Below are 15,485 nucleotides of genomic sequence, written 5' to 3' on the forward strand. Positions count from 1 at the left end.
CTGGATTCAATCAAAATTGTGCATTTGAAAGCAACGTAAATATCCCAAGGAATAGCCCCGTCCCCCCCCCTTAACCCATCCAGAAGCTTATATATCTAGTTCAGTGTGCACTCTCTAATTTAGCGACTGGCTTCTTTATCTTACAATGGTTTTGTTAGATTTTGCATGGATCTCGTTAGTTAGTAGCAAATCTTACGGCTCGTGAAGGTTGAGGGATTAAGTCTCAAACTGTCCTTAAATCCAAATTCTAATGGCCAAAACCTGTTTCCCGTTTAGCCAGATTCTGTCTTTTGGAAGGATTAGGGGCCTCCAGCGAAACCCACATTGCTCTCCGCAGGCCAGCCAAAATGGTGGCAGTTGTTTTGCAAGGGAAACTGCGCCATTGTCCCTGCACGGCGGTCCCCTTCTGGGCGTGAATGGTCGTCTAATCAAGCTTCCACTTTCACTGCAGCTGCTTTAACAGCGAGCGGCGGCGGCTCTGACCTCTGAGGGGCCCGCCTTCCATCCCCCCCACCGCCCCCGGTCCTTTGGGACCCTTCAACAAGCTTTAGAGGCCAAATGAGGTGTAAGTCTATTAAAAGGGAGTTTGTGTGTAGATCACAGTCCCTCTGGGGGCGGCAGTTTTCTTTTTTTTTTTTTTTGCCTTGTCATTCAGGTGCGGTTAATTTCCGTCTGCTCGGCGAGGCCCCGCCCACCCTCAAACCAGGACCCGCTGCTCGAATTTGAAATGACGAGCGTCTCTCGGCGGAGGAGGCGGCGGCAAGTGATTTATTGTTAGAACGCCACGGTGACACAAAGAGATGGGGCTTTAATGGCGCGGATTCGTATCCCATTCCACGTGGCAGTGCCATTTGCGCCGATTCATTTACGAGACTCATAACGAGAGCGCAAATATCACCCCATGCAAATGAGGTGGGTGGCCCCTTTATTAAAAGCCCCTTTCATACTTGGGGAGGAACACCAAGTTTCTGACGTACAGTGGCACCTTGACTTATGAGTTAAATTCGTCCCAAATCCAAGCTTGTAATTCGAATTACTCAATTGAAATTACAGTGGTGCCTTGAGACACAAGCGCCTTGACTTTGTCCAGAAGGGCAAGGGTAATGTCGTAAATTGAGTTTGAAATTTTGAGATCAAAGTTTGGGGTATATTTACGGTTTGAACCACAATATAGGCAATGCAGACAATTCTAAAAAAATATTTTTTGTGGGGGGGGGGAGTGGTCAATTACTGCTGACAGCCACTCAGGCGCATATTTGCTGGATATATATATATATGGGGACTGCTACGTTATGCTGTGATGTATTAACCCCCTCCTTTTGGGCTGAGGAGCATCTTTTCCCGATCAAGCGTTGACAGAGTTTGTCAGAAGGGGAGCGGGGTCAGCGGTGCAGCATTAACCTCGGGGAGGCATTCTCTGTGCAGTGCATTAGTCACACTGGGGATGGGGGACCGGTGGTGGCGGGGGGCACTCCATAATAGATTATTGACTGGCGGGCAGCGGCCTGCGCCGCACCATGTGGTCCTAAACCTGCACTGACCACTTCATCGCCAATGTGGGAAGAGGCCCACGTGCAGAAAAATCACACAAACGCACATAATATTCTCATAGTGACTAATGACAAACACGTGAGTCATTCTTTGGGGGGGGGGGGGGGGGTGCGTGTGTGACAAAAACGTACGTTCACTCATGGTTATAAAATGGCAGTTGCAGGCTCATCAAATGGAAAGTGCTGAGGGGGGGATAAAAAAAACAAAAAAACAATTGCTTCCGCCAACTTAGACTAGCTAATTAAAAAGGCAGGCAATTTCTCTTCAACAGTCACACTCAGGATCTTTAATTGAAATCAAAATGGATGGCGCTCGGAAGGAAAACGGGGAGCAGGGTGGCGGAGGAGCGGTGCGGAGGTGTCGACACTTTACTGGTCTACCTGGAAAATGGGTTTTATGATACTTAGATTGGGGTTTTTGGGGTGGGGGGGGGGGGGGGGTTCAAGGCGAAAAGCACGAAACGGTACGGCAAAAATCAAAGTTGGGTGCGGACTTTGGGTTTAAGGTCACATTGGGTACAGTTCGGGAACAAAATGGATGTGAAGACCTGAAAGATTTATCTTAAAGGATATCAGTGTGTTTGTGTGTGTGTGTGTGTGTTATTACAGTGGTTATCTTTTTTTTTTACATATTGTTTGGACAAGATTTTTGTAATCCATTGCTCTTGCACTCTCTCAACATAGTGTTTAAATGTGTTTGTTTTAAAACGGTGTTTAACAGCCTTAAATCAATTTTCAAGTACGGTAAATATTAAATAGGGTATTTCTATTTTGCGGATTTTCAGTTATTGCGGTGGGGCGTCTGGAACATAACCCCCGCGACGGAGAAGGATTTACTGTATAGCATCTTTCCATGAAGCTAAACCTCTGAGAAGTAGAACTTGCAAAACAAATGTCATATTTTCTTCCATCCTCACTTCCTATATGACAATGTGTCCCAATATTTTTTTTTTTTGTATTTTCCACTCATAACATGCCAGTTCCACATGTGACTTCCCTTTGGCTCAGTAATTCATCTCCGAGCACTAATTTACCCCCCACCGTCAGCCCTGTATGGGCACAATGCTGAATTTCAAATGAGCTAATCGCCCCCAAAAAATCGCCGTCGCTATTTCCGGACCTGTTTGTTTTTCCTTCCGTCAACGATTAACCCTTTAGGCGAGGAATGTCCGTATGTCGTCTTTTCAAGAGCATTCTCGGGAACGTCCCTTGAGCTGGGAAGTTACGCTGTTTCGGGGTCAAATTGTTTTCTCAACGGCTCCATATTAAGTCTTCGTGATATTCATTGATTGAATAATTTAGTCTGATTCTAAAAGGAAAGCCAATGACCACCGCTATCAACCGGTTCAGGGTGTACCCCGCCTCCTGCCCGACGATAGCTGGGATAGGCCCCAGCAGTCCCGCCACCCTTGTGAGGATAAGTGGCTCAGAAAAGACATTCATACAAGAAAAAGGACGGTTGCGTTGTATTTTGCCATTGGAGAACTAACTTTAACGATCTTAAAATAGGTGCAGTGTTCTTCAAGACACCGTGAACCTGTCAAAATGCGTGTGCAGACACTCCAAAAGGGATTGGGAATACGAGGCTATCAGCGAGCCATGCATGACATTGACTGGTGGAGGGCTTCACTGTTGAAGTGGGTGGGGGGGCTGCCTGCCTGCTGAGTTTTCCCTCCTCCGGCAGCAGGCCTATAAGAGTGGTAAGTGGCAGTGATGAGACACTGTCCCTTGTGCCTCCTTCGGCTGCCATTCCCTTTAAATTGAAACAGAGGCCTGCAAATAAATGCCACGTTCTGAACCGGGGGAAGGTTGGGAGGGTATGGCGCCTGAACGTTGCATTTCATATAAGCACCCGTCGGGGAATTGGCTTTGATTCGCTCTGTTTTTTGTTGTTTATATGATGAAGGAACAGGGACTGCGCGTGGGTCAGCGGGTGTCCATTTATCTTTTTATGTTGGGTCGCAAAGAGAGCTACTTGCAGTCAAAAGCATCGAATTCCGCAACATACAGTAAGTCCTCTTCAACATTCTCCGAGTATCAACGTGCCTTAGTTTGAATCCCTGCTCATTAGCTTTAAATGGAGTCTCTCTTTAAGATTAATTGATGCCGGGATAAGAGAAGATAGCTCCCAAGTGCGTCCCCGCTGTTTGTTATTCCCGTCGCCCTGGAACAAGACGGGTAGCAGTAAATTCTCAGAGTTGCTGTTAAACTGGCGGCGTTACCATATGTGCGCCATTTCCATAGAGTGACATCCAGCTCAGCAACCCCCTCCTGGATCAAATGGGGACTATTGATCCTGCAGCACTCCATTTCAAGTTAATTGTGCTTGAAATGAGGTGCACATACTCAAGCATACCTGCGCCTGGAAGGTTTTATTTATTTATATTTGTCAGGGAACCCCTGTGTCAGATCGAGAGAAAGTATTCAATTGACTCAATCTTGAGGGGGGAAAAAAATACATTTAATCTGGACTGGATCTGACTTTTAGTGGGCTCACACAGATGACTGGAACATTTACAGAACTTTTTACGTCACGTGCCTCCTTCTCCACCCCAACAGAGTAAGTGCACCCTTTTCCCAAGGACAAGCCCCCAACCAAACCATTGCGGCATACCTCTGGTTTTCATGTTGGTTACACCAAGTAAACATATGGTCTTCTATTATTGTTTAAATTGTAACTATAACACAAACGATGATCCCAAAACAGTTTAATATCATTTCAAACTCATTAACCCTATTCCCCCCAGCCCCCCCAAAAAAACAATTAATGACCAAGCGATCATTTTGGAACTCTCCGTAACTTCCACGAACAACCTAGGCTAAATTTGGCTCGACTCTCAGTCGAGATGTGTCACTTCACTTACAATGTTCGTTTTTATTTTTGTGAGCGCGGGGTAGGGTGTGTGTGTCAACTCTCTCCGGATGTTGAAGGGGCTGCGTGTCTTTAAAGAAGTTTGGGCAAGGCTGTACCAATCAATGACCGCTTCCCCTACTGTCCGTGGGGCGACATTTCAATGGAAGAAAACACTTCCGAGGCACCACAGCAGAGCGAAACCCCCTCCCTCTGATTGTTTCAGAGGCTATTCTTTTATAATCGTATCTATAAATAAGTGGAAATACTGTAACGGATAGCATTAAACTGGCGGACACACACGCACAGAGGCCAGATTTAATTTGCATGCCAGATTAGCTTGGTCTCGGGTCGGGCCGGCGCCTGAGGGCGACTTGTTCATTAATAGGATCTAGTCTCTTTATATGCATTAAGTCAATTGAGCCCATACATAATCTGATTTCAGCGATGCTGTGTAAATGTTGAACTGCGCTCCCTTAAGTGCACCGCTGGTGTTATTGGTAGTGGTGGAGGAGCTTGTCTAAGCACCCCATAAATAAATATACGATGGGGAGGGTTGTGCTTTTGTTTCCAAAACTTATCAAAACACAGCATGATTATCGTTAAAAAGGAGCCATTTTGGTCCAAAGGTAGCTTATTGTTTAACCTCACTGACACTGCTCCTGTTTTTGTGACTAGTCAATGGATATCAGCTACCATTAGCAGTCAACTCCACTGCTAGTTGTGGTCTAGAAAACTGGTGTAAGTTTAATATATATATCTTTTTGTAACTTTGCCTGAGTAAAGTTTGACATTGGAATGCCACTCAACGTCTGAGTTTCCACTGAATAAAAATGCATAAAAGTTGCATTCCAATCGTGCCTCGCAACTCGCGGGCAGCCAGCTAACAGCTAGCGCGAGCGACTAACGTTAACAGTCGACCTCACTGCCAAGACCTTTGTCGGAAAGTCTGAAATCCGCGCCCTGATTCAGAAATGTGTGCAGAAAAGTGCGCTGGATTGACAAAACTAAGTACCCAGACACTACAGATTCAGAATTCACAGAACAATGGCACTAAAAATATATATTTTTGTTCTTTCTTTGTGATTTGATATGAGAACTTTGCATTAACGATTCTGTATTGAGTCTTATTGGATAAAACGTATTCAAAAAAATTTATCAAGGATGCCAATGAATGATTTGTTGTCGGACTACTGTAGGTCAAGTTAGACATTCATAAACAAAGCAAATACTATAGCTTAATTGCCATTTATGAATGATGTTTGCTCAACTGAAACGCTTTGAAAGTGGAACTCGTAAACTCCGAGTAGCATATCTGACTTCTGAGCAGTCTCAAATGCAGACCGCTTGTTTTATTCGACAGAGATGGAAAGTGTTGTGTTAAAAATGCTGCCCCCTGTAGTTTTGGCATATACATGACAATACAAATCTACAAATAGCACACCTAAGCTGATTTTTAGTGTTGAGAAAGGGAGGTTGGGTTATAAAGAAAGCCCATTTACAAGGAGAAAATAAATGTAGGTTGGTCCAGATGACCATACAGTATGTTTGGGGAAACTGGCTGGCCAAAGATGAGTCAGGGAAAGACTGCTGAATGCAACCAAAAGACACGGCCAAACATGGGCCAGGTCATGCCTGAATAACCTGACCAAGGCCTGAATTTGCACGCTGTGCACACCCCAGCATCTGTGCCAATGGGTAGCCACACAAATGCCCACAAGAAGATCTGAGGAAAGCTAAACAGTTTATAAATGGGGGGGGGGGGTTACAGAAATGTGCCTGAATGTGTAAAAGTCAAAAACAATGCAAAAATCTAAGCAAGCAAGTTGACTTTAATCTTTAAAAGTGACCCATAGTGATTTGAATGTCAGTATATTTGTCACTTCTTTCCAAAGCACACAATTGAAGAAAAATCCAATATTTAGTGGAGGATTCCCACACTTATATAATCCCCAATTATATTTTGTTCTCCTGTGACACCTCAGTTCTCTCGCTTCTGTTTATATGACTCACAAATATCTAACACTGAACTGTGTAGCATGTCGGTGTGGCCTCATGACTGTAGAAGAGGCTCTTTTACTTTCTGCCCGACTGAGTACGGCATAATGGGGGATGGGGGGGGGCTTGAGAGGCGGCGGGCTTAAAGTAGCGCACGCCGTCTTGACAAAGCCCTGGTGGCCTGCTGTGGAGACGGCGGCGCATCCGAGGAGGCTGCCACAAGAAACTCATTTTCAAGAGTACTCTTAAAGCCGTCTAATGGAAGTGTGCACACAGGCTGGACATAAAAAGCACCACGAAGCTTCCACTAAGCAGTGCAATATAGCGCCATTTGCTAGGAATTTCTTTTTGAGTTTCCTATTATGAAAAGTTGTGACTGGAACTCGGTAAATGATCTGTAGCTCTTCTGTTGCAGCAGTGGTAGCTTACCTCTGGTACCGCGAAGGGAGGAACTGGCTGGAATCACCCTAGTTAGTTGATTTCTTGACTGAGGAAAGGCAATTCAACAGCTTGAGCTTGAGAACACAAAAGTATTCAATTCTCCAATTGTTGATCCTCCTTCACCTTCGGGAATTTTGATTTCGAAAGTTGGTTTGCAATGGAGGTTCTATAAGGATTCAATTAGAATTAGTTAGCTTGTGAACAATGACTGATGTGTTCCGCTCAGAATTTATTATATAAAACAAAAGTCGCTGACAGGGCACTCACTTGGGACCACCCCTGCCCACAAATCTTCCAATTGCCTCAACTTAGATTTCCCTGCTACTTACCAGTGGGTGGTCCTGCTATTCACTCTTTAAATCCGTGAGTATCTTTTTTTTTTTTTTTTAAATTATTATTATTATCGGATTTCAAAGAATAGCAGAAGTTCCTTGTAGCAGACAGTTTAGACTGTGGGTATGATAGGGACCTAGGCATATGGATGATTGGGGATCATTCAGCCAAGTTCCCCTGGTCCGGCCCCAGGACCACCTAACGTGCAGCGAGGAGGGGTATTACTTTTTAGATGACAGTGCTTCCCCCATACTCCCCGTCCCCTCCGAGACCTTACAGTGGGCAAGCATAAAGCGGGGTTTCACGAAGCCTGCGCTTATCGGGCTTTTGAAACTATGTGAAACATGCCTAGGAACAAAAGGCCGTCTCTCGGCCTCGAGAGCCGGCCCAGAGGATCTTTTTCAGCAACCACAGATTGGTCTGTGTTTTCTTAATTGACAAACCCTGGGCACATTGGCAGGGAGCCCAAGGTCCTTTTAGGTGCACCACCTTTCAGCGGGAAACCAGTCCACTGTGTGCTTCGTTTCATGGAGGTCTTTCAAGTCTGGGTCATGATGACTCTCAAAAGGTACATTCCTGATCCACCTGCATGGAAAAAGGAATCCTCACTGTCAGACTCAACAGTTAAAGAGTCAGTGTTGTTCCTTTCAGATATTGTACGGTATGGTTTCCAGATATATACACAGGGCGTTCCCAGACTATACAAGTCAAGGGTCCAAAGCCTACCTTAGAGCATTCTTCCAGTGATAAAAGCTTGCACTCCTAAAAGGTATGCTGCACATATCACATTACGCTGTCAATCAAGTCACACGGTCCAGTGAGTAGTGAGCGAAACCTTAAAATATTCTCACAGAACATCCTTAACGACAGTGTGAAGAAAGCACACCCTCATCTGGCCAGATGGGGTAGCGTGTCCTTGTGTTCCACACTCAGTCAAGTCTGTAAGTTGGAAGGGTTCGCTGTTAAACTCCGAATAGCATCACCATGGAATACCAAAGCTCATTGAACGAATAACATTGTTCACATACTGACAGATGGCACTCCAAATAGATCATCTTCGCCATTTAGGTTAAAGGTGAAACAGCTCCGAGAAGAAGTCCAACTGCCTTTTATTGATGTTGACCACGACCTGCAGATGGCAGAGAATCCACAAAGACGATGTACTGGTACTGCAAACAGCCACATCAATCTGAGACTTGAGGCTTCCATATCCGAAGTCCAGATGATCCACTCAATCTTATCTGCCGTGCAATGTTGGTGAACGGCTTTCAGGAGCTCAAACCTGCGGATGGCAGTTGATCCCCTGTGGATATTAGCGGGCTGTTGAAGACAGGCCAAGCTAGTTCCATGAGTAGAGCGGGATAGCGCACTTCCCCCTGGAATCTCATCTGATCCACAAGTAGCATGACCATTCCTCTTTAGGAAGCTCCCTTTCTTTGGAAAGCGTGATCTGGGGGGCACAACCTCCCAGCCATGCGCTAAAGCTGCTTGGTTAATGAAGTCGCTGCAAATTGGGCCGGGAACTAATTCAGACTGGCGTCTCCTGGACCCCCTTTGCCCGTGGAGATGTGTTTCATTTAGCCTTATCAGCGACTCCGTCACGTGGATTTACACACGGACGACTCGCTCTCACCCTATCAACGCTTTAATGCGAACTTTGTTCATGTCATTAATGCTCAGGTGGAAAGCCGCTGTGTTGTCTTTTGTGCATTTGTGGCTCAATGCTTCTCGGAGGTAGAGTACAAAATGACAAGATGTCATATTGCCTTTGAATTTTGTGACAGCCATATACTAGATTGTAAAAGTGAGGAGGAACTACGTTTGAACGCCAACATTTGTCATGAGGAGGATTGAGTGAATGATGAACGCCTCACAAGATGTGAACTGTGATTATAGCTCAATGCTGACCTCTGGTGGCAAGAGGACAACAGCTCAACAGCCCATTCTCAAAGAGGTATTTAGTAGGATGTACAAAAACAAAGGCAGTCGATGCTTGATCTTCCATCCATCCATCCATTTACTGAGCCGCTTCTCCTCACTAGGGTCGCGGAGGTGTTGGAGCCTATCCCAGCTGTCAACGGGCAGGAGGCGGGGTACACCCTGAACTGGTTGCCAGCCTATCGCAGGGCACATACAAACAAACAACCATTCACACTCACATTCACACCTACGGGCAATTTAGAGTCTCCAATTCATGCATGTTTTTTGGATGTGGGAGGAAACCGGAGTGCCCGGAGAAAACCCACGCAGGCACGGGGAGAACATGCAAACTCCACACAGGCGGGGCCGGGGATTGAACCCGGCCGGGTCCTCAGAACTGTGAGGCTGACGCTCTAACCAGTCGTCCACCATGCCGCCATGCTTGATCTTATTTTATTTTATTTTTTTTTGACATTTTAAAGGTTGAATATAGCATGTCAAAATAGGGACGTTTCAGTGTTTAACATGTTTGAGCAGTGTCCCGCACGATTTTTGGAATGGACCTCAGTACTACTATGCACAGAAGCTTACATTGAATAGCGCAGTTTAGTTAGAAGGCAAATTGCTGTAGTTGTAAATGGTGAAATTGGTGTGAATTTTGAAGGGAACACAAACAAATCCACTTTAAAGTCTTTGTTGGTTTCATATACAGTATCGAGTAAACGTACAGAAAGTCTCATTCACCAATGGAATTGAGAGGAAGTGTGACAATATGAAAATGAACTCAATTTGCCACACATTAGGGACTTAAGAGTTTGTCAGAACATCTGAAAACATACTATGTTCGACTTTATTCAGATAAGAGAGGAGAAGAAGAAAAAAAAAAACTTGGGACTAGAAATTCGAAATTAATTTACTGAAACTGCACTTAGTTTTCATGACTCTTTGTTTATGGTCATGTACATTATGCCACCTCAAGCTACATCTGTATACTGAATATAAAACACATTAGTTGCTAATGATAATTTAAAAAAAAAAAAAAAAAAAAGGCCAGACTCTCAAGACAATTATTTGCACTGTATTGTTTATTAAAAATTTATGTGTATCAAAACCATAATGAACAATTTTGGAATCAGTAGGTTACTGGCAACAAAAAAAAAACATTGAATGGGTTGATCTCATTACACTAACCATTGCCTCCTAACATTGTTTTGGTGTAGCAGCGACACATTCTGTTAATCCACCTTTTATACAGTATGTTGGCACAAAGTGCAAGTGCAAACTAAATAATGCGGTGTCATATACACAATAACTTACTTTAACTAACTCTTTAAAGCTCAATTATATTACGATTAATATCTTATTTTGTGTCCAATAAAACGCAAGGTTAAGTGACACTTATTAATTGCGACTGTAAACTAACCAAGTCCACACCTGGCTAAGTATTGGATGGATAAATATATTTCTACCATCATGATGTCATCTTTCAATCAGTTTTCTATAGTTCTGGGCCTCATTCGGGTTAGCTGTAGCCTGTCACAGCTGAAGTTGGACAAGAGGCAGTGTACACCCTGGATTGGTCGCCAGTCAATGGCAGGGCACATATCGTGAATTAAGAGTTTTCAATTAATTTAAGCAGGTTTTTGGAACGTGGGAGAAATACGGACCGCAGAGATTCGAACCAATGGCCTCTGTACTGTGGGGCAGATGTGCTAATCACTAGTTCACCATGATTCCCCTTTATTATGCTTTTATCTACAATATAATACTGTATTATATAAGATACATAAAAACTTCAGGCTAAAGATTCTTCGTACATATCAAAACACACTGGTTGTCGAGTTTACATCAAAGGCCATTTTTGCCAATCAATACGTGTGGAGTTACAATGTACTTTTACGTCGTCAACAAAACAAACGAAATATAATCGGTGAAACAGAAAGAAATAGAAATGGTTCATGTAAGGATATTTTACTAAGATATTTTAAACTGGCCAAAAGGTCATTTTTCATGCGCTGAAATGTGCTCGTGTGTGGATAAAAGGCCAACAACACAAACAAGTACATAATTTCTTCGACTGTGTGGACATGGCTTATACCTGGAGATTGACATAAGGACCATAATGCACGGCGAGCAGTCCATCCCTCCCCGGTGGCGAATGAACGTCAACGAACACGTTGCGCTTGCGCAGAAGCTCCAGGCTGGACTCGGTCACATCGGGGCAGTGTCTCACCTTCAAGGACTGCAGCATGGGGCAGTACTCGGCAACGGTCCTATGAAAGGCAGCACGCTATTAGATGATTTCTCAACTACAACACAAAAATCCAAAATACACAGACCATTCTAAAATAATGACGTGTGTTTTGAACATAAAAAACAAACCAAAAGATGTGATACCTGATGGCCCGGTCCCTGACCCGCAGGCAGCACCTGATGTCCAGATGCTCGAGGCCCCTGCAGTTCTTGGCCACCTCCTCCACAGACTCATCTGTGATCTTTTCATTCAAAGCCAAAGAGAGTAAGGTTAACCGCGCACACTTCCTGGCCAGGTAGCAGATGGCGTCGTCCTTCAGCCGGCAGCAGCCGCTGAGGTCGAGCGAGCGCAGAGCCCCGCAGCGGTCGGCCAGGCTGCGCAGTAACGGGCCGTCCACGAAGTCGCACCGGGCCACGGCGAGCCGCCGCAGGTGTACGCAGTTCGAAGACACGGCGACCAGCGAGCGGCGGGTCAGGCCGACGCATCCGCTCAAGTCCACCGTCAGCAGACGCCGGTTCTGGCTGATGACGGGCAGCAGCTCCTTGTCCGTCAGCCAGGAGGAGCAGTTCTCAAGTGACAGCCTGCGAAGAACTTTGCTGTGCTTCAGCAGCGAGCGAACGGCCTCCTTTGGAATACAAGGTCCAACCTGTACAAAATGAACAGAGTCAGAGAGGTATTCATTTAAAATAGTGCCTCCATTTCACAATTTCGGTTAATTGGTTAAATAATTTAAATTTCATAGAAATGTTTAACTCAATTCAAGTGACAGCGTGCAAAGAACCTTGTTGTCCTTCAACAGTGAGCGAACAGCCTCCTTTGGAAGACAAGGTCCAACCTGTACAAAATCAACACAAGTCAGAGGTACTCATCGAACAATACAGTGCCCCAATTTCACAGTTTCAGTTAATTGCTTAATTAATTTTAATTCAATTTAAAAGAAAGACGTTGCTATCGGCTACAACTCACACCCAGTCAGTCACACCACACGCAGACTCCCTAACATGAGCCAACGTTGAAGCTTAAATATTCCTTTGCTCTTTCATCTCATACTGGTCACAACCGCCAATCAACAGGCCCACACACACACATGGAATTCATATAAGCCCTGATTACCCCCCCCACACACACACACACACACACACATTCAAGCGAACAACAATAAACAAACAACAAAAACAGCCACAAAGCACAAACCCGTAAACAATCATAAAAACAAACGCACACACAAAAAGATTGGCTCCCGTTTCAGTTTAACTCCTTGTCTGTACGTCACTTATTTAAAATGCAACTCTGTCAAAGATATGTTTTGACATCTGAGAAAGGTGTCTCTGGTTCTTATTTTGAAGTCATCACTTCATGGCAAAGAAATTAATGGAGTCGAAGAAATGTGATTCATCATGCATAATGTTTTGCCAGGAACCTTATTCATTATGTTGCCTATATAGTGCATACAATGGCCAAAATCTAAAGATAAATTCATCCGTTGATAATTATTGTTTGTGTGTGCGCATGTTTTTGTACCTAAAAATTGTAAAATGTAAAATTAAATAAGTACGACAGTACAGTCAAATGTTCTGCCTGTAATTCATATCTTGTTGTGAGCAATAAGCGACCAAAAAAAAAAGTTTTTTTTAGCCATTATATATTTTTTTAATTAATTGGACGATTAATCAGTATTGGATTTTTTTTTTCTGCCAAATATCGGAATTTGCCTTAAAAATAAAAACAAACAAAAAAACAACAACAACAAAAAATAATAAAAATCCATATCGGTCAAACGTGTCCCAGCTCAAATGAAAACACTTTAGATCCTTAACAAATACTTACTAGCTGAAAACTCCTGCATCTGGCGAAGAAGAGCCGGATGAGCGTGCGGAACTGCTTGCTCACTCTTTGCAAGGTGACGAGCTGTGTCAAAGGTAAATAGGATAAAATATGTGGAACTAATATGTCGTCCCATGGTAACGCCAAGAAGGAAAACCTGCACAGAAAATAATAGCTAGTATAATAGCATAGTACTTTAAAAGCTTAACTTTTAACTTGAGTAAATGTTGTCGCGACCGCTGAAGTAACGAAGTACAAATACTTAGTCACGCTACTTAAGTAGGTTGTTCAGGTATCTGTGTGAATACGTTTGCCATTTACTGAATAATATGTTAAAGTAAGGAGTGACCATGGGCATAAACATTTTTTTAAAATTAAAATTAAAAAAAGTTACTAATAAAAGAGACACATTACGGAACACTTGTTCGTCAGGTTGACGAGTCCAAGTGTTTCAAAGAGTAAAAATAAACAATCTCTTACGCTCGTGCTTGTTCCTCTTCCTCCATGTTAAGTTGAATTATTATTAATTTTGTTGTTGTTGTTGATCGCGTCAGAATGAAAGGACTTCTTCTTCTTCGTCTCATCCATCTTCTTCGAGTAACTAGCATCGCGATTATTGTTGTATTACCGCCACCTACTGTCCGGCCCCCACAACCACACCCACCTGTAAAGCTTTGGGGAAAGCAAAATCAACTATTTTTTGGTATATGTTTTATTAAAACATTATTTTTGTTTTATTCTACAAACTACTAGCAAATAAAAAAAATAGTCATTCATAGCATATATTTAAAGAAAATCAAAAATAGTCCAGTATTATTGTGGTCCCTTTATTTTCCCCCAGAACTTTTCAAAACAGATAAGTTGTGATTCTGAATACAACCAATGACTTTCGACTATTGTAATGAAGTATGATTCCACTGATTCACGGTTTTTGGTGTAATGACCTTTAGACCTCATTCATCAAACGAAGATACAGTTCAAACTACTTAGCACGTGCGTGTCAAGGAGCAGGATAATTAATGGTAATGCTTAATGCACTTTAACCCACCCCCTCCGCTTCTCTCCCTGTGCAAGCAGCATTAAGACAACAAGGCAAGCAGCACCCCTCATTATTAGCTGTTATTGGACCCACCTGTTAGTTTGTAAAAGCATTAATAGAAAACACTCACACCTCCACTTCCACTCAGCCCTTTTTAAACATACACAAATGGAGAAAGAAAACAACAACTACAACAACATTTACTCTCCTGGCTGTTACCTGACTCCAGTTGTCGCTGGCGCACAGAGCAACAAGAGCTTGTTGGATTTACCTCGCTTTATGGAACATTTATTTATGGTGATATTGTGTTTTACAGGAAATGGTCCCAGTAATCATCAGTGATTTTTTTTTTTTTTTTATCTAGTGTGAAGATCCAGTGTGGGGGAACTGGGTACAGTGAGTATAAAAAGTGTACACACCCATGTTTAAATACCAGGTTTTTGTAATACCAATGAGACCAAGCTAAATCTTTTTAAACCTTTTCCACCATCAATGTGATCTATAACAACATCCTGTGAAATCAACGGCAGTGCAAAACTTTCAGGCCTCTACAAGAAAGCAAACAAAAGTCAAGAAAAGCCTACTAAAACAATTGAAAATTATTTGGGGTTAATCAGAAGCACTTTTAATGGTGGCAGGTGTATACTGACTCCTGTTAAGATGAGTTTGAATGTGACTGGTTAATTCTGAACACAACTCATAAGAGGGTGTGCAAAACTTGTGCAACCACATTGTCTCAATTGTTTAATTGTACTTCTCCTCTGGAAAAGATTTTTATATATTTTTTTTCCCCCAAAAATGATTTGTACAGGTAGTAGGTCACATTTATAGTGGAAAAAGTTTTAAAATTACTTATCTTGGTCAATATTTTTCTATATCAAAAAAACCTAGCATTAGGTGTACACAGGGGTGTGTAGACTTTTTATATCCACTGTTTAGAGTATACCCAAATTATTTTCACAACTGCACTATACATTGTATTCAATATCACATATAACTAAAAATCCCTCTTAGTATGATACAATGATACACCACCGCACACTACTACAAACACAAACGCAGCATTATAATCTTAGTAAAATCAAAGTTTTAGATGGATCTCCAGATATTGCGCAACAGTAGGATTAGAATGTGAGGCGAAACTTTCTGTCCCCTTTAAAACCTTCAAAGGTCAACAATCAACCTCTCGACGCGAGTGTTTGTGTTTGTGTGGCCAAATTGCAGCCACCTGCCCAACTGGCTTCCTCTCGTCCGAACGTCCAAAGACTCCCCGCT

General features: G+C 43.1%; 1 protein-coding gene across 1 annotated transcript in view; it reads right to left on the reverse strand.

Moving 5' to 3' along the window:
- Positions 1 to 13,748, reverse strand: part of fbxl15 (F-box and leucine-rich repeat protein 15) — a 30,909-nt gene extending 17,161 nt beyond the window's left edge. Inside the window, exons 1-5 of the mRNA XM_061706312.1 lie at positions 13,652 to 13,748; positions 13,175 to 13,328; positions 12,129 to 12,182; positions 11,491 to 11,993; positions 11,192 to 11,366 (exon numbers count right to left, since the gene is read on the reverse strand). Of these exons, the coding sequence (XP_061562296.1) occupies positions 11,192 to 11,366; positions 11,491 to 11,993; positions 12,129 to 12,182; positions 13,175 to 13,328; positions 13,652 to 13,677 (912 nt within the window). The 5' untranslated portion in view covers positions 13,678 to 13,748. The remainder of the gene's footprint in view (positions 1 to 11,191; positions 11,367 to 11,490; positions 11,994 to 12,128; positions 12,183 to 13,174; positions 13,329 to 13,651) is intronic.
- Positions 13,749 to 15,485: the final 1,737 nt, after the last annotated feature.

This window comes from Phycodurus eques, chromosome 19 (genome assembly GCF_024500275.1).
Source record: "Phycodurus eques isolate BA_2022a chromosome 19, UOR_Pequ_1.1, whole genome shotgun sequence".
Taxonomy (NCBI): Eukaryota; Metazoa; Chordata; class Actinopteri; order Syngnathiformes; family Syngnathidae; genus Phycodurus; species Phycodurus eques.